The 20,183-nt window shown below is 36.4% G+C and overlaps 1 protein-coding gene across 3 annotated transcripts in view; it reads left to right on the top strand.

Moving 5' to 3' along the window:
- Positions 1-20,183, top strand: part of NALCN (sodium leak channel, non-selective) — a 407,611-nt gene that overhangs the window by 145,855 nt on the left and 241,573 nt on the right. For all 3 annotated transcript variants that reach the window (XM_054574357.1, XM_054574356.1, XM_054574358.1), the window contains exon 10: positions 741-827. In XM_054574357.1, the coding sequence (XP_054430332.1) occupies positions 741-827 (87 nt within the window). The remainder of the gene's footprint in view (positions 1-740; positions 828-20,183) is intronic.

Genomic DNA, 20,183 nt, shown 5'->3' with positions numbered 1-20,183 from the left:
GGCATACAACAACTTGAAGAGTTAATTCAATGGACGTCAGATCTTAGTATCCTGCAGTGTATGTTGTGTCCTATCCTGAATTTCATCTCTTATGTATTTTAAGCCAAAAGAAACTACCTTTCCCCTTTCTTAATATGTGCATAAAATTTCTTATGAGTAGATTACTAGGTAAAATAATTTCACAAAGTCTATTAAGTGACACATCAGTCTCCTGTCATTAAAATAACACCAGCTTCTATCCCTATGCCACATGTACAATTCTTATATTATTTATCCTAATATTATTTTCCTATTGGCTCAGAAATGTCCACTAAATAAACATAAAAATTCACCATCTCTAGTAAAAGCGAACATCAAACACAATACTTTGAAATTCTAATTTTCATTTTCTTCCATATCTAATATGTAATAATAATAAATCCAATGGGGATAACATGCCTACTTTAAAGTCTTGAGGACAAGAACATTTGGGCAATTACATACAAAACATGTATGTGTAAGCCAGAAAGGACCTGATACATAGCAAGTGCTCAATGTACGCAAGCTATTGCCATTATTCTTGTTACTATTATTCATTTAAGTTTTCAGTGTTAAAAAGAAAGTAACTGAATGATATAAGTTTTAAATATAAATCCATAAGAAAACAAATCTTTGATAACATAAAAAGCTGGAGACATCAAGTTCCATACTCAGTGTTCTTTACAAAGTGTCTCTGACCCATCTCCCTCTCTGTCTTGAAGATGTTTCATGAAGATGCTGCTGGAGGATGGCAGCTGGTAGCTGTGGATGTCAACAAGCCTCAGGGACGTGCCCCAGCCTGCCTCCAGGTACAGAACAATGACATTATTAAAACCCACTAAGCAAAGGCCTTTTACTTTAAGCTTATGCAAGAGAATCTAGTTATCTAAGCTCTAGATCTGCCTTGAGTTAGGCACAGTATTTTATTTTACTCCATCCTCTATTTCCAGGACTTACCATTTTTTAGATACAAAGTAGGGATTTGATGGCTGTTGAATAAATGCACACAGGTAATAGCATGCCAGAATTATTGAATCTGTGCAAATGTTTACTGTCATATTAAATCTTATAAAAATATTCTAAAAAGGCCTGGGTTATTTGGGGGAAGGTGGTCACAATCACAATTCACATATTTGAGTACGTCACTGAGTTACTGGGAAGGAATATCTTTAGTAGGTAATGTGTTGTTTTGTGTCTGCAAGCTATCTGAGCAACTCGATATAATAAAGGTGTTTGCATACTAAAGTGCACCTGCAGCAAATACAAGATGAGGGGATTGCAGGTGGGCTCCCAGAATCCTGGAAAGTAATCAAGACTGGCTGTCAGATCTCTGGCCTATGGACTTTCTAGACTTGTCAATTGCTCTGCTTTCTTCATAAAGCCCAATAAACTCCTTCTTTTGTTTGGTCAACTACAGTGGCATCTTCTCTTGCTTTGTTTCCCTTTCCTGCCCTCAAAGATCAGTAACTTATCCAAAAAGATGTCACATTCCCAAGAGTGGCACTCCTACCACTCCACAGCATTTTATTACTTCCATTAACCTTCTCCCTAAGGGTGAAAAGTCAAGCAGCTCCATCATAGGAACAAAAAATGAATTCTTCCTCCTGGAGAATTTTACTTTCTTCACTCCCTTTTGTTTTTAGTAACAAATCTCCTTCTCACAAGGGCTGCTCTGTATAGTTATTCATATCCCTCCCCTTAATTTGGGGGAGGGCTTTTCATCTGCTTTAGAATGAGAACATACCTTCTTTTTTTTTTTTTAAGATCTTTCTGCAGTTGCAGACTTGTGCATTTCAAGGATTGGTACCTAAGCAGCAAAATATTGTATTCTGAACTATTACTGTCAGCTATAGTTATATGGTCATTTAGTCACATATATATTTTGTTTTTATCACTTAAATGGAAGGAGGGGAAAAACAGAAAAAGTTTTCAATAAATATTGATAATAGTTAATGTTATTTTGTGTTTCTATATTGTATATCTTTTGGTGGCAATCTGCTAATAATTCAACTACAACCACCTCCATTACTACAATTCTACTAATAGTAATAACAATAACAATTGTAGTTGTAGTATTTTTCTTAAAAAGCATTTTTATGTTTATTATTCAGTAATCCATCAAATGATATTTATTGACATTAAGATTGTGCTGAACAAGGCAAGCGTAGCCCCTACCCTCAAGAAGCTTGCAAAGAACTTGAAGATAGGAGGAGAAAAACAAGCACTGAACTAGCAGTTATAAGAATAATGGGATTTTAAAGAAGTAATGCAAGATGCTATGGTAATATACATTTTGGAATCTGCTCTCCTTGTCTGACAGGCTGAAGAAGGTATTTAAACCAAGACCAAGAGAGGCGGGAGGGCCCAAGGATGAGACTCAGTACAGCCCAGTGAGGTAGAAAGATTTGCATGCTCTACTGGCCTTTACAGATGAGAAAGGGGAGACCCAGAGGACCTGGGTGAGTCTCCTCAGGAAGTTATAAATCTAGCTCAGCCTAATGCAGAAGCCAGGACTTGTACCTGGATCCTCTGGTTCCTTGTCCCATGCTTTTTCCAGCTGAAAAAAATATGCCAAGGAAACAAGTTTATAGTAGAAATAAAAATCAGGCCTCAGGCCTGCTTTGAGTATCAAATCAGAATTTTACTGGACCTGAATACATTGCTTAAAAAATCTATTAAATGATTGTAAATAGATGCCTCAATGTTGCAATCTCAAATTAGGAAGCAAGTTAGCCTCTTCCTCTCAAAGATTTGAAATGCAAGAGATAAATAGCAAGGAAGGTGTAGTGGAAAGGACAACACTGAGAACGTTATAGGGAAATAAAGGTTGGAGAAGCAGGTTGATAATAGACTGTAAATGTGTAAATGGAGCATCCAAGAGACCTGTGAGTTAGACATGTGTTGTGAATATGGCAGCATGCTTGGTGCATTTTATGAATAAGGATGCATATGGTTTGAAATGAGGGGAGAAGGAAGTCAGACAATTCAGTGTGAAGGAAGTTCAGTTCAGTTTCACGTTTGGTCCTAAGTCATGCTTTCCAGAGGATCCAATTTAAAAAAGTACAGATGAAAAGTGGGATGGTCAAGAGATATATTTGTAATAGTCATGGGCTTTGGACAAAGAGTACATTTTCATATCTGAGTGCAAAAAGTAAATAATCATTAATTAATTAAAAGAGAAAGAAAGAAAATAAGTAAAGAAAAAAGATTTAAAATAAAATAGTCATGAAAAACTTACTGGCTTTTACTAGTGATTAATGACATCTAATACTGCATAACAGGAAAATTTTATCTGAACCATCCTCTTGTTGTCTAGGATTATAATGATTCTTACCCTCAAGAACAAACAGTACCATATAATCACTTTTTCTTTTTAAAATTAGCAAAATGTGCATATGTCTTCTTAAAACATATTAAACTGTAGAAATAAAATAAAAAGTGTTTGCTTTAATTTCTTCCAGCTTATCATTCCTCATTCCTCTTCTAGAGGTAACTTAGAGGTTAATTTTAAGAGCTTGTCCTTCCAAGAACCTCTACTCTTGAATTACACATTATCTCCTATAAAACAGCATTTCTACCTCCAAGAGACACTGTCATATTCACAGTGCTTCCTCTTTCTAGAACACTCTTCTCTCCCATTCATTCTTTCAAATTCAGCTCAAACATCATCCTCAAATATTAGGTCAAATAACTTGGTTAAATGTTTTCATATTATCATAATTCTTTGTGTTTGTTTAAGTTTAATTAAATAAATCAAAATGGTATAATTTGTTATTTAATTATTGTTTCTCCAACCAAAGGGACCTCCATGACAGTAGGGGATACAACAGTCAAAACAGTCATGGTCACTATCCCCAACACATGGAAGATGCTCAATTGATATTTTATTAAATGAGAGAACAACCAAGTGAAATAATGACTCAGAAACCTCTTGCTTGTAAAAGGAATTACTTGACTTCTCACTTAGAAGCAGCTCTACTTGCCCTTGTGGTCTTTCTCTAGAAACAAGAAATCAAGTGGAGAATGGTAAAGATACTAGTTCGATAAAAAGATTTCTTTCTAAATCTAAAATGAGTAGTACATTGGGAGTCTGTTTTTACAAAGTACTTCTCAAAGTTTATATGGCTTTGGATAAACAAAAGGTTGGATACTTTTGCCAGCATATCACTTCCAAAGCATGGTGGCAAAGGCATCACAGGATGTAACTGTGACTTCTGTTATGGCTCATCACTTTTAGAATTGTTTTTGTTTTCTTCAGCATGTAAAATAAAATAAGTCTATGTCTGCAAATACAGTCTTGGTCAGTTGAATATATAACATAGTTGAAAAGAATCAAAACAATTCCTATCTTTAAAAAACTAGAATTCAGATGTTTTGGCCAAGATGGAGGTGTTGGTAGACAAGTCTTGGCTCCTCATACTACCAAAAGTAGGAAACAAACAATTTAAAAACAGAAAATGAGAACTGCCAGAATATTGAACTGTATGGAAGTCTGACAACCAAAGAGTTAAAGAAGACACACTCATCCAGACTGGTAGGGGCAGAGATGGGCAGCCAGGCAGAAAGAATGCACTGCAAGGCAGCAGCTGGCAGACCTGGTGAACCGACATTTGCATGCTAATAAATTGGGAGGAACAACTGGATAGTGAGACAGACCACATAACGCAGTGTTCTAATGCTGGCAAAATAAAGCCTCAGAACCTCTGGCTGTAAAAGTCTGTTGGGGTAGTGACAGCGGGAGAAACTGCCGGTCTCTTGAAAGTGAGGTGAGAGCCCAACAAGTGGCATTGTTCCCTCTCTGGCCTCAACCCCACATACAGCACCACAACACGGCAAAGTGAGTTGCTCCACCCTGGTGAATACCTAAGGCTCCACCCCTTACAATGTAACAGGTGTGCTTAGACAAGAAATATGGCCCAGATAAAAGAATAGATCAAAACTGCATAAAAAGAACTAAGTGACAAGGAGATAGCCAACCTATCAGATGCAGAGTTCAAAACACTGGTAATCGGGATGTTCACAGAAATGATTGAGTATGGCTACAAAATAAAAGAAGAAATGAAGGCTATGCACTGTGAAATAAAGCAAAATATACAGGGAGCCAACAGTGAAGGGAAGGAAACCGGGATGCAAATCAACAATTTGGAACAAAAGGAAGAAATAAACATTCAACCAGAACAGAATGAAGAAATAAGAATTCAAAAAAATGAGGAGAGGCTTAGGAACCTCTGGGACAACTTTAAATGTCCCAACATCTGAATCATAGGGGTGCCAGAAAGGGAAGAGGAAGAAAAATAAATTGAAAATTTATTTGAAAAAATAATGAAAGAAAACGTCTGCAATCTGGTGAAATAGACATACAAGTCCGGGAAGCTCAGAGAGTCCCAAACAAGTTGGACCCAAAGAGGAGCATACCAAGACAGATCATAATTAAATTACCCAAGATTAAAGATAAGTAGAGAGTCTTAAAAGAAGCAAGAGAAAAAAAGAGAGCTACCTATAAAGGAGTTCCCCTCTTGCCTGCTGATTTCTCAAAAGAAACCTTATAGGCAAGAAGGGGCTGGAAAGAAGTATTCAAAGTCATGAAAAGCAAGGACCTACATCCAGGATTACTCTATCCAGCAAAGCTATCATTTAGAATGGAAGGGCAAATGAAGTTCTTTCCAGATAAGGTCAAGTTAAAGGAGTCCGTCATCACCAAGCACTTATTACATGAAATGTTAAAGGGACTTATCTAAGAAAAAGGAGAAGATTGAAACTATGAACAGTAAAATGACAACAAAGTCACAACTCTCAACAGCGGAGCTTAAAAAAAAAGACAAGACAAATATATTTGAACAAAAAAATAAAAATTAAAAGAAAAAAACAAAAACAAACTAAGCAAACAGCTAGAACAGGAACAGAATCTCAGAAATGGAGATCGCATGGAGGGTGATCAGAGGGGAGGAGGTGAGGGAAAAATGAGGGAAAAGGTACAGGGAATTAGAAGCATAAATGATAGGTACAAAATAGACAAGGGGAGGTTAAGAATAGTATAGGAAATGGTGAAGCCAAAGAACTTATATGTATATGACCCATGGATGTGAAGTAAGTGGGGGGATGATGGAAGGAATAGGGGTACTGGGCGGTGGTGGATAAAGTGGAGAAAAAAGAATGGGACAACTATAATAGCATAATCAAAAAAATATACTTAAAAAACAAAAAAATAAGTAGAATGTATTGGAATGAAGCATTTGAACAACTATAATTGCATTGAGGTAAGTTTTTCCATTGTTGAAATAAATTATAAAAATGAGTCATCAACAATCTGACAGGTGGCAAACTGGTACCCCTGGGTCCCAGTTAGAGGATTAGGAATTGTGAATTTGTCCTGAGAGTGGAACTGTGTTTTAAAATTTGTCCCAAGCTTTATTTTATGTGAAAACTCATATGTCCTACTACTTTTGTAAATAGAAAGATCTGGCAATTACATGGCTCTAATTGGCCAGAGCTGGGTGGTGCCTGCCCCATTGACCTGGGCATAGTTTGCACTTTGCCTCAGTGTCTCAACACTCCATATTGTCACCATAACACAGGAAATTAGTGTTTTATTTATCTACACACTTGTACAATTCTTTTCTCAAAGTAAAAAAAAAAAAAGATTTCTTTTAACTCATGACTTTACGGTAGAAAAACAAGTAAAAAATAAATTTGTTAATACATAAATATATATTGAGTAAACATATGAATGAATGAATGAATGAATGGTTTTCAGAAAGGAGAAACAACTTCTATTTCTTTGTAGAAGTGAAGACTATCCCTGTGTGTCTAATGCATGACTTTGAGCCTGCTTTTCTCATTTATATCACCTTCTGGGGCCTAGGAGGAATTTGTTTGGGTGACCCGTGAAATACATTATTGTAATATCACTTTAGATCACAAGGATGGTATAATAGTAAGTAGTATATAAATTTCAGATATTCTAAAATAGTCTCATAAATTTTATGTTTTCAAAATTTTAAAATTCTTAAATCGTAACAACATAAATGGAGACTGGCTTGAATTCCTTTATAAATGGTCATTTATAAATCATTTCAGCCTTTGTTTCAGATGAATTTTCTTTGGATTCACTGTTTTCATTATTATTATGTCTTATATTTTTACTTTCCTTTCTGCTTTTTGTGTCCTAGTCTAGCTAATTGATATGAACATTTATATGTTTTCCCCACCAACTATAAGTAATTTAATAATTTAATAAAGTAAGATTGACTGATATAACTTAATCTTATCTACTACTTATACTAAATACACAATATGACTGATTCTTCTATTATTCTGGCTGTTTGATGTGTAATTTTTTTTCTCTCTCTCTGTATAATGTATATATGTATCTATCTACAAGATATATATTTATATATGTATTCCTTCAATGTAAAAATATATATGTGTATATATGCAATTATGGATATGTGTATGTATATGCACATACTTATTTTTTAATTGCAGAAATAAATCTATTAAGATTTTAAATGCTACTGATTAGGACTTGAGCAATAGGAATAATTTTCCATTGTTTCCCTGTATTCCTACATATATACAGATATTTTACCTTATTTAAAATGTTGCAGTCATTGTGGTATTTCTGATTCATCTTTATATATGTTGATTATGAAGCTATCAAGTGAATTAGGAGGATACTTAAAAATTTTCTTACTCTTCCACAGAATAATAGGCTCCATAGAGCCTTCTGTAAAAGAAAAAATAGAGACCTTTGGTCTGCATTTTGAAAGGTACATTTGGTCCACATTTTGAAAGTCTACAAATTCCATTTTGTGTTCTAAAACACAAATTTTAAGTATAATCATAGTTATAATTATAACCATAATAGGAGTCATATGCAGGCATGCAGGGAAAGGATTCAATTTGACACCCTTACTGTGGCCTTTTCTGTTTTTAAAATAAATGGGAATATATATGCTCTATAATTCAGTTGCAAACCAGACATTCAGAGCTAGAGCACAAGCAGAAGCAGACTGTTGACCTGGTAGGTTATGTGTGGTGAGCTCTCTAATGCCATTTGTTGAAATTTTAAGTAATTAATGTTAATGAAGTTAATTTTGCTAGCACATTTTTCATGTTTTACAGTTATTAATGAAATTCATTACCATGTTTAATGAGGAACTTAGCCATGGTAAATTTTCATAATTTCTAATATATTCATTCCTAAATTAAGGACAAATAAAGAAATATCTTATACCCCCTGAAATACCCACCGACCCTTGGTCCGATCTGGAATGTATTTCTGCTTCTTTCAACACGTTCCTGTGTAATGCTGATCATCTGGGGCCCCACTCCTTCCTGCATTTGGTTCTTACTCTGGGAAAAAAGTTGGCTGGAAATGACAAGGAAAAGCCTGAGACTGTAGATAAGGCAAAATCCAGACCTAGTTTCCTTTTCTTTTTGTGCTATAACTTCTTTTAGCATGTGTCTCCTAACAGGTCTACCTTACCTCTGACACCTGCCTCCCCAGCTACAGACATCCTTACTTCATTCTATGAATACCCAGTATAGCCTCTTTTCTGAAGGAGACTTAATTTCCCCATTGTAGATTCTTAGAAAATAGGCTCAAGCACAGACATATTCCAGCTATGCTACTTATTAGTATGGCCTTGGGGATATTTTTGTAAATTGGTAATAATAACTCCATTCTCTATTGTGAGAATTGAGGACTTATGCCCTGATCAAGAATTATTTAGTTGCAAGAAATAGACCTTATGCTCAGAGGGAGCTTTTGTTGCCAATGTGCTCAGGCCTGCCAGGTGACTGTGCTTCCCTTGACTTCCTCATACTCTCTGTTTGGGCCATGTGTGTTCTCCTCTTTGTTTCTGTCTCAGCATCTGCCTCTATTTTTTTTCTCCTTAAGACTAGCTTTATTTTGTTTCCTGCATATTGCCCAAATATGGCAGATAATAACTGAGTTTGGTCACCTCCCGTTCAAGAGGCTCACCTGAAAATATCCAAAGATGAGTGTAGAGCTGGGAGAAAATGAGTTTCCTAGTAGGCCACCCAAAAGGAGAGATGGACCATAGGCAGTAGGTCATGGGAATTGAGTGGATGTAGCAGGTCTAGTTAAGCAAAGTATTGGGTTTTCCTATAATATGAACCCAAAGTAATTTTCCCTTTTTAACTTTCTCTGAAAACCTTGGCCCAAAACACTACTCAACACCTTCATGAACTGAATGGAGTGGGTGAAGAAGGGATGTAACTGATCATATGAGTAGTGGGACTGGATCTCAAGAGTTATTACACAATTACAGTTTTCCATATTAAACTTTTAATTTTTATTGGACTTGAAAAGTCTCTTAAGGGCTAAATATTTAATAGGCTATTATGTCTGATCTAAAGCTCAAGTCACCTTGTATAAAACAGTTTCTTTGGAGAAACATCTCATAAATTCCATATAGTTACAAATGAATAATTTATAAATTGGAACCCTTTTGTAATATAATATTCAATCATTTCCTTGTGTTAAAAATATTATGAAATAATGAAGAAACAGAAGTAGGAAGAATACCTATGTATCCACTATTAGAAAAAATAATAGCTAATATTTATTGAACACTCACTAGATGCAGGCTGAAAACATCACTACTATTAGTGTTATTATGACCTCTGTTTAACAAAGGAAAGATTGAGGCACAGAGAGCCTAAGTAATTTGATGAAGGTCACATAACTAGACTGGAAATTTCATCATAAGCAGTGTGCCTCATATCATTTAATTTTCATAACTATATAGTATCCTATTACAAAATATACCACAATTTGTTCATTCATCCATTCATTCATTCATTCATTCTCTTATTGATAGGTCTTGAGGGTGTTTGTATTGTTTTGTTATTGCAAGCATTCTGCCACCCTCCTGTTCATGCCTTTTTGTACACATGTGTGAGGATTACTCAAGCATATATAGTTAAGAAAGCAATTGCTGAATTAAGGGATATGAATGCCTTAGGTTAATGAGATATTGCCTAATGGATACCCAGATAATAGTGCCACGTTTTACTCCTAGCAGTAACTTGTAAAAGCTCTCATTGTTTCACATTTTTGTTCACACTTGATGCTGTCAGACTTTACACCTGATGGCATGAAATGATATATCAATGACAACATATGGATATTGAGTATGTTTTTTATATAATCTTAGGCTACTCACATTGTCTGTAGACTGATTGTTAATGTCTATTCCCAAAGATCTGTTGATTTTTCCGAATGATTTTCAGAAATTCTGTGCAATTCTAAAGGGCATATCACTTTGGTCTAACTGAGAAGACATTAAAATATTAGAGAAAAATTAACATTCAAAATATTAATGCTTGACATATGGATGCACATTTTACATTATCATCTTCAGGCAATAATGCAATTTTTATGTAGTATTACCAAAACCATTTGAAAAGTTTCTTCAGTGTGTACTTAAGTGTGAGTCTCAACAAAGTAAAAAGTTATAATTGACTCTTAGCTTCTACCAGTTACTTAGCTGTTTAAACTCTATTTTTGCATAAGCAGCAGCTGCATGAAGAGGTCACCTTATGCATGATAAATAGAATTCTGTTAAATTGGAACCTCATTCCTCAGCTGCTGCTGTGACAAACCATTTTTCTCCTGACTTTCAGATGGGAGGTTTCAGCTTTTGACAATTTGACAGATGTGCCTGCATAGTTTTGAGCCATCTTCCAACCCAGTGATCTATTATCATAAAGAAAGTCATTGACAAGAAAATGAAAGTGTGAATGAGAACTAGCATTCTGAAGTTCAGTTTTTATCTGGTAACATCCCACCATATGCCTCCTTCTGCAAAGAACAGAGATAATAGGCTCTTAAAACAAATAGGTCAAATTGTGGCAAAATTGTTGCTATAGTGTTTTAATGCTTTTTGTGAAAATGTGCATTGATGATAAAGATTGGAGAAGGCAGACTGTGTGATATGGGTATTTCAAGTGATGAAATGACATCATAGGCACTTCAACATCTGTTGTCTTAATGAACCTTCCCGTTAAATGGCAGATAATTTCAAAAATTGATTGAACCCATGAGAATTTAAGTTCCATCTACAAGCCAACCTCTTCTATATTTAGAGACCAATGTAAGAAGACAGTGTAGCCCAGAAATACCTGGATGATTTGCTAAATCTTTCAGAGCTTCAGTGACCTGACCTGAAAAATAGGGTTATTAACATCTCGCGGGGGTTCGCAAGAATTAGAAACGGTGAACCTCGAATACCTAGCACAGTGTATGGGATGCAGGGGTGACTCAGATCATAAATACAATTATCCTTAATATTATCATACTCTACTAACTGTTCTCTCAGAGTATTATGCTCACTTCCAAAAAGGTCCCATGAACACCTATAGCCCAATGTCTTCACTGCCTTTAGTTCTAGCCTTGCTTTCTGAATCTTATAGGTGTATTCCTGCAGCTGTGTTCCAGGTGTTCTCACGGACACAGCACCCTTCTCCTACCAAAAACCAAATGCACCTCTTCCCTACCCACTCCCCCATAGAAAACAGCCTTTTCTTACACCTCCAGAAACCTGTACACCAACCTATAATGCACCCCTTTTTATCCTCCCCAAATGTGATCTTGTCTTCAATTCTGTCATTAATTCAATCTTTTGAGCTTCTTTGAATCAATTCCTTAACCCCATCCTAATGTCCCTACCCTCAGAATAAGGTGAAACAAAGCTCTCTTAGCACAATGATCTCTGATTCTTTGATTATATTTGGTCACTTTCTTCTTTATTCCCAATTTATTCCATTGTAGTGCTCATGCAATAAGTACTTAGCACATAATTGGGGGACTACCTGTGAATGGAGAATGTATATATATATATAGAGATAGAGAGAGAGAGAGAGAGAGAGAGGAGTATATATATATATATAAATATATTATATATACTATATTTATATGTGTAATATATATATTATACACACACATTCCTGTGTAGAAATATACAATCTGAAACACAGCAGACACAACTTCTCAATCTTCCTTTCTGCAGATGCCAAGAATCCCTCTCACAAATACTTGCATGTGCACATACTCATCTTCAGTTTCTAACAGCAAAACATAAAACTTGAATTATTTGAATAAAAAGTTTTAGGGGAAGTGATTAAAAAATTATTTTATAATAACCTAGGGTGAGAATTAAGAACAGAAAGAATAAAATAGCTAATGGCAAAAAAGCACAAACAAAAGGTGTAAGAAGATGACTTAAATAAAAAGTTTTAGGGGAAGTGATTAAAAAATTATTTTATAATAACCTAGGGTGAGAATTAAGAACAGAAAGAATAAAATAGCTAATGGCAAAAAAGCACAAACAAAAGGTATGAGAAGATGGCTAAAATGTTAATTGAAAAGGAGTTATTGTGGTCTTGAAACCAGTTATGGCCAAATCAACTAACTAGAGAGAAATTCATTGGGTAAATCCTTAGTTCAAAATATTTTATATGTATATATATTTAAATATGCATTATATATACATTCAATATAGAATATATTTCAAGTAATTATATTCAGAGAAGGTATCAGAAGATTAGCATAATAAAAAATAAGATTAATTAGTGCTATTTTTATTTATTTATCTACTTTACTGTTGATTAAATGGTTTTTAATCTTTTATTTTTGAGCCTCCTTGAACATTTTAAAATTATTTGCACTTCAGATTATCTCAAACCACATTCCTATATCATTGTATTGTCATTTTTCAGTTTTAGTAAATCCTATAACTCTTCAGCAGTTACATTCATATTAATCAGGAGACATTTATGAATTTATGCCAGGCATTCATAAAACAGTGTTTTGAGACAAATTACTACCAATTATTTGTCACATTGTTACTTTTGTAAAAAAGGAAAGATACGTTGTTCTTCATACAGGTCTTGATTTCTGGAGTTAAATATGCAACTCTCTTTAAAAACTACCACTAGGGTTTAAAATTGTCATATATTTCCTCAGTGTTTAACACAGTCATTACAATTGAAGCTTTTGTTGGAGCAGTGTGACTTTTCCCATGACCTAAGGCTGATGACAGAATTGGACTTAAGTCATTTTGTACTTGGTATATTTCTTGAGTATTTTAAAAATTCTTTAAATTTGTTCTCCTGTCTTTTCTAAATACTTTAAATATCTCAAAATGAGTCTTCCACTTCAAGATTCTATATAGCTCACTTTTTTTTTATTTCTGCATTTATCAAGTATAACAACCTAAGTCCTTCATTGTATTAGGTGTACAGTTTATTAAAAAGGGCAGCTATTTAATTTTATTTTTGAATTTGCCTCTTAAATTTAAAACAAGTTTTATATTCACCTGTCCACTGCTTAATACTAAAGATAAAATAAAAATAAACATTTAAAAGTTAATTTCAGGTGACTTTCTGTATACATCTTTATTATGTACAGGAACATCAATTTAAGTGTCTTCAGATATTTTAAATGTCTCCTGTCTAGCAGTCTGTTGTAGACCTTACTAATGTCTCACTGAAGTACTCATGAAGATAAATAAAAAAGGAAAAACAGTACTGATAACTAAGACTAAGAAAGCACTTTTTGTCAAAATCTGGCAAGGTTATCCAGTAACTATATAGTTGGTAGAGCTCTAGTGAGACAAATATAAAATATTAGTGCATGCACTCTAGCATTTCACTTATACTTGACTATAAGTCAGAATCAGTGGATCACAAGGAAGGGATGGCCCAGGTGACTATCACTGACAGAGAAGCTTATTACTGGGGCATGTGCACTGGTCTCTTTGGTCAACCATCACTCGAAGTTCAGTTGCTCCCAAGGCTGAATATTCAGGCAGCTTCTTGGAATACACAGATGAAAGACTATACTTCCTGCAACAAGATTAAATTACTTAAACTTAGTTGTCCTAATTTGTTTCACTCACTTTACATTAATACATCTGAAAAACAGGTTCAAGAAGGAGAAGATCTTAAGGCCAACATTCAATTTGGAGCATCCCTCTTATCAGAGACCTTGCCAAGCCACCTTGAGGGAAGCTGCCCTTCTGGAGCTTGACCTGTGGCCCAAACAGCTGCATCCAGAGTACAGGTGTAGCTTTATTTTAGTACAGGAGATAGAGAAATACATAGAAGGGATCCCTTGAACCTACTGTCCTTAAAAAGAAGCAGAAAATACTTTGTGACCAATTCAACACTTGTGGAAATCAAGTTCTATCAAACACCATTGTTGGACCTACTATGTGTCCAACATTATAGGAACTAAGGATTGAAATCTATAGAAACACAAGTCTACAAATAATACTAATATGCTTTAATTTCTCTTTTTTGTTTTTTACTTTTTTCCATTTATTTTCTCTATTTTTTCAAATATATTTCTCTCTGCCTTCACCCCACCACCTTCCCCAGCCCCCTCCCCACCTCCCTCCCTCAATCCTTCCCCTTTGGTTTTGTCCATGACCTTGCTACACGTTCCGGAACACTCCCATTCCCTTCCTAGTCCCCCGTCCCTCCCTCCCTCCATCCCCCTTGTCTCTGTTTGTTTCTTTTCCTTTCAGTGTTGCTGGTTTTATTTTCCTTGCATCTTAGTTTTGTTGGTTAGGTTCCGCTTATAGGTGATCATATGGTATTTGTCTTTCGCCCTCTGGCTTATTTCGCTTAGCATAATGCTCTCCAGTTCCATCCATGCTGTCGCGAAATTTAGTAGTTCTTTTTCTCTTTCTGCTGCATAGTATTCCATTGAGTAAATGTACCCTAATTTTTGATCCAGTCATCTACTGATGGGCATTTAGGTTGCTTCCAACACTTGGCTATTGTCAATTGTGCTGCTATAAACATTGGGGTGCATAGGTTCTTTTGAATTGGCCTTTTGGGATTCTTAGGGTATAGTCCCAGTAGGGGAATCACTGGATCAAAAGGCAGTTCCATTTTCAGCTTTTTGAGGAAATTCTACACTGCTTTCCACAATGGCTGCACCAGTCTGCATTCCCACCAACAGTGGACTAGTGTTCCCTTTTCTCCACAGCCTCGCTAGCACCTGTTGTTTGTTGATCTGTTTAGGATGGCCATTCTGACCGGTGTGAGGTGGTACCTCATGGTGGTTTTGAGCTGCATTTCTCTGATGGCTAGTGATGCCCAGCATCCTTTCAAATGTCTCTGAGCTCTCTATATCTCTTCCTTGGAAAAGCATCTGCCCAGGTCCTTTGCCCATTTTTTGATTGGATTATCTGTCTTCTTGGAGTGGAGTCGACTGAGTTCTTTATATATCTTGGAGAGCAAACCTCTATCTGGTGTATCATTAGCGAATATATTTTCCCATAGGGTTGGCTCCCTTTTCATTTTGCTGATGTTTTCTTTAGTCATGCAGAAGCTTCTTATTTGGATGAGGTCCCACTTGTTTATTCTTTCCTTTATGTCCCTTGCTTTAGGAGACATATCGGTGAAAAAATTACTGCGGGGGATAACTGAGAGTTTCCTGATAATGTTCTCCTCTAGGAATTTGATGGTGTTGTGACTTATATTTAAGTCTTTTATCCATCTTGAGTTTATTTTTGTGTATGGTGTCAGATGATGATCCAATTTCAATTTTTTGCATGTAGCCATCCAGCTCTCCCAACACCATTTGTTGAAGAGGCTATTATTGCTCCATTTTATGCTTCTGCCCCCTTTGTCAAATATTAGTTGCCCATATGGACCTGGGCTTATTTCTGGGCTTTCTATTCTGTTCCACTGGGCTATGGATCTATTCTTGTGCCAGTACCAGATTGTTTTGAGTATAGTGACTTTGTAGTAGAGTTTGATGTCCGGTATTGTGATCCCTTCTACTTTGTTTTTCTTCCTCAGAATTGCTGTGGCTATTCGGGGTCATTTATGGTTCCATATAAATTTTTGAAATGTCTGTTCTATTTCTGTGAAATACGTCATTGGCATCTTAATAGGGATTGCATTGAATCTATAAATTGCTTTGGGTAGTATGGACATTTTGATGATATTAATTCTTCCAATCCATGAGCGCGGTATATGCATCCATTTATTTGTGTTTTCCTTCATTTCTTTCTTCAATGTTGTATAGTGTTCTGCGTACAGGTCTTTTAGGTCTTTGGTTAAATTTATGCCTAGGTACTTGATTTTTCTTCTTGCTATATTGAATGGTATATTTTTTTCTGATGTCTTCTTCTTCTATTCCATTGCTGGTGTACAAAAATGCCTTTGATTTCTGAATATTGACTTTGTATCCTGCTGTTTTGCCAAATTCACTTACTAGGTTGAGTTTTTTGGTAGAGTCTACACGGTTTTCGATGTACACTATCATGTCACCTGCAAACAATAATAGCTTTACTTCCTCCTTTCCTATTTGGATGCCTTTTACTTCTTTTTCTTGTCTGACCGCTGGGGCTAGGACTTCCAATATGATGTTGAAAAGAAGTGGTGAAAGCGGACATCCTTATTGTGTTCCCGATCTTAGTGGGAAAGATTTCAGGTTCTGCCTGTTGAGTATGATGTTGGATGTAGGTTTTCATATATGACCTTTATTACGTTGAGGAATGCCCCCATTTATTCCCATTTTGCTGAGTGTCTTGATCATAAATGGGTGCTGTACCTTATCGAATGCTTTTTCTGCATCTATTGAGATGATCATGTGTTTTTTTCCCTTTTCTTTTATTTATGTGATGTATTTCGTTTATTGACTTGGGTATATTGAACCATCCCTGCATCCCTGGGATGACTCCCACTTGGAAGTCCATGGCGGATAATTTTTTCAATGTATTGCTGGATGCAGTTTGCCAATATTTTCTTGAGGATTTTAGTGTCTATGTTCATCAGCAAAATTGGCCTGTAGTGTTCTTTCTTTGTAGGGTCTTTATGTAGTTTTGGGATTAGGGTGATGCTGGCCTCATAAAAAGTCTGGGGGTCTTCCCTCCTCTTGGATTTTTTAGAATAGTCTGAGAAGGACAGGGGTTAGCTCTTCCTGAAATGTTTTGTAAAATTCTCCTGTGAAACCGCCTGGCCCCGGGCTTTTGTGTGCTGGGGGTTTCTTGATTACTGCTTCAGTTTCCCCAGCTGTTATCGGTCTGTTCGAGTTTTCTCTTTCTTCCTCCTTCAGTGTTGGAAGATTATACTTTTCTAGAAATGTGTCCATATCACATTTCTAATGGTTTTCAAATTTCTTCGCATATAATTGTTCATAGTAGTTTCTGTCAATCCTTTGTATTTCTGTGGTATCCGTTGTTATTTCTCCTCTTTCATTTCTGATATTATTAATTTGGGTCCTCCCCCTTTTTTCTTTGATGAGTCTGCTTAAAGGCTTGTTGATTCTTTTATCTTTTCAAAGAACCACCTCCTGGATTGGTTGATCCTTTGCATTGTTCTTTTTGTCTCTATGTCATTCAGTTTTGCTCTAATCTTGACTATTTCCTTCCTTCTACTTGCTCTGGGATTTATTTGTTGTTGTTTCTCCAGTTCTTGAAGTTCTAGTGTTATGTTTTTTATTTGAAATGTTTCTATGTTTTTTAGGTAGGCCTGTATTGCTATGAACTTCCCTCTCACAACTGCCTTTGTTGTGTCCCATAGGTTTTGGACTGTTGTCTTTTCATTTTTATTTGTTCCCAGAAATTTTTAGATTTCTTCTCTTATCTCATTATTGACCCATTCATTGTTTAATAGTCTACTGTTCAGTCTCCATGATTTCACAAGTTTTTGAAGTTTCTCTTTGAGGTTGATTTCCAGTTTCAAGCCCTTGTCATCCAAGAAAAAGCTTGGTATTATATCAGTTTTCCTGAACTTGCTAGGGCTTGCTTTGTGTCCTATCACGTGGTCTGTCTTTGAAAACTGCCATGAGCATTGGAAAAGAATATGTATTTTTCTTCTTTGGGATGTAAGGTTCTGTATATGTCAGTTAAGTCTATTTGATTCAATGCATCATTCAGCTCCACAATATCCTTACTGATGTTTTGTTTGGAAGATCTGTCCATTTTTGACAGTGGGGTGTTGAAATCCCCTGCTATCAGTGTGTTGCTGTCTATATCTTTTTTGGAGTTGTTCAAGATTTTCCTTATATACTTGGGGCTCCTATATTGGGAGCATATAAGTTTACAATGTTTATGTCTGCTTGATAGATTCTTCCTTTAAGTATTGTAAAATGCCCCTCTGGGTCTCATTTTATGGCCCTTGTTTTGAAATCTACTTTGTCTTATACAAGTATGGCAAACCCGGCCTTTTTCTCTTGCCCATTTGCTTGGACTATTGTTTTCCGTCTGTTTACTTTCAATCTGTGTAGGTCTTTGGCTCTGAGGTGGGTCTCTTGTAGGCAGCATATGTGTGGGTCATGTTTTCTTATCCATTCAGCTACCCTGTGTCTCTTGATTGGGGCATTTAGTCCATTTACATTGAGAGTTTTTAATGATAGAAACTTATTCATTTTTTCTCTTTGTACCTGTGTTTTTCTCTTTCTCACTCTTTTCCTTCATCTTCTTAAACCAGTCCTTTTAGCATATCTTGGAGTGCTGGTTTGGTAGGGATATATTCTCTTAGCCTTCTTTTGTCTGGGAAACTCCTTATTTCCCCTTTGGTTTTAATTGAGAGCCTTGCTGGGTAGAGCAGCCTTGGCTGTAGGCCCTTGCTTTTCATGACTTGGAATATTTGTTGCCATTCCCTTCTGGCTTGTAGTGTTTCTGTTGAGAAGTCCGCTCCTAGCCATACTGGAGCCCCCTTGTATGTTACTTTCTCCTTCTCCCTTGCTGCCTTGAGTAGTCTCTCTGTCTTTGATAGTACCATTTTAATGATGATGTGTCTTGGAATGGACCTCCTTGAGCCCCTCTTGAGTGGGGTCCTCTGTGCCTCCTGGATCCATGAGACCCTTTCTCTCCTCAAATTAGGGAAATTTTCCATCATTACTTTTTCACGGATGTTCTCTATCCTTTGCTCCTCTTCTTCTCCTTCTGGTATCTCTATTATGTGGATAATATTGCATTTCAGGTTGTCCTGCATTTCCCTCAATGCCTCTTCATTCTTTTTGAGTCTTTTTTCCATTTCTTGTTCTTTCTGGGAGCTTTTGTCTACCTTGTCCTCCATCTCACCGATTCCATCCTCGGCTTCATCCAGCCTGCTTTGGATTCCTTCTACTGTATTCTTAGGTTCAGAAATGGTATTCTTCATATCCTCTTGTGTCTTCTTGATAGTTTCTATGTCCTTTTCCAGGTTGATATAGTTTGCTGTAAGATCCTGATAGTTTCTCTGCAGTTTCTCATAGTTATCTTTGAGCTGGCTGATCTCATTAAGCTTCCTTAGAACCATTGTTTTGAATTCAATATCTGATAGTTCCCTTGCCTCTATTTCATTTAGCTCTCTCTGTGTGGAGTCCCCTTTTCCACTCATTTGGGGAGAACTTCTTTTTCTTCCCATTTTTGTTAGATTCAATTAATTAATTAATTAATTAATTAATATTTAATTCATTTTTGCTTCTGCTTCATTTGATCCGTCTAGATTTCTGTCTTTGTGGATTAAACTATCATAGTAGGAGGGTCTTTTTATTTATTTATTTATTTATTTATTTATTTATTTATTTATTTTCCTTTTCTTTCTGGGCCTGCTTCTGATGATGTCAGTTGTTGATCCTATATGAATTTTGGTCATTTTTTTGAGCCTTCCAGGAGTCTACTGTCTGTGTCTGACTCCTGCTTTGGGCAGCTCTGTGACCCTTTCAGTCAGGGATCTACTATTTCTGTGGATCACTCTGTACTCTCATACCAGCTCCTTGAGCACGCTCCCTGACCAGGCAGGATCCCCCACCAGCCTGGGCTCAGAGGTGCTTGCCCCAGCCCCGGGGACTTTTTTGTGGCCTAGTATACTCGTCTGGCCCCCCAGGCCAGCAGGCACCTTGGCACTGGTCAGTTTAGGGTCTTCTATTGTGTGCTTTCCTTGCTTTTGGCTCCTTGGGTGCGTTGCTTGCCCTTGCCAAATGGAGACTACGGAAATGGGAGGAAGTCAGCTCCAGGACTCTCCAGTTAATCCTGTCTCCAGTCTCTCCTCCAGGGACTCTGGGCAGCTCTGTGACCCCTTTGGCCCAGGATCCACTATTTCTGAAGACTTCTCTGCACTCGGGGGCCTGCGTGGGTCGGTTGAAGCCTGCCCCTACCAATCTGCACACTTCCTCGGAGACCCCGGTG

The sequence above is a fragment of the Pteronotus mesoamericanus genome, unplaced genomic scaffold (assembly GCF_021234165.1).
Source record: "Pteronotus mesoamericanus isolate MK-2021 breed Mesoamerican mustached bat unplaced genomic scaffold, CSHL_Meso_final contig_26, whole genome shotgun sequence".
Classification (NCBI taxonomy): Eukaryota; Metazoa; Chordata; class Mammalia; order Chiroptera; family Mormoopidae; genus Pteronotus; species Pteronotus mesoamericanus.
Note: the sequence above shows the minus strand (reverse complement) of the source record. Positions and strands in the feature narration are given on the sequence as shown.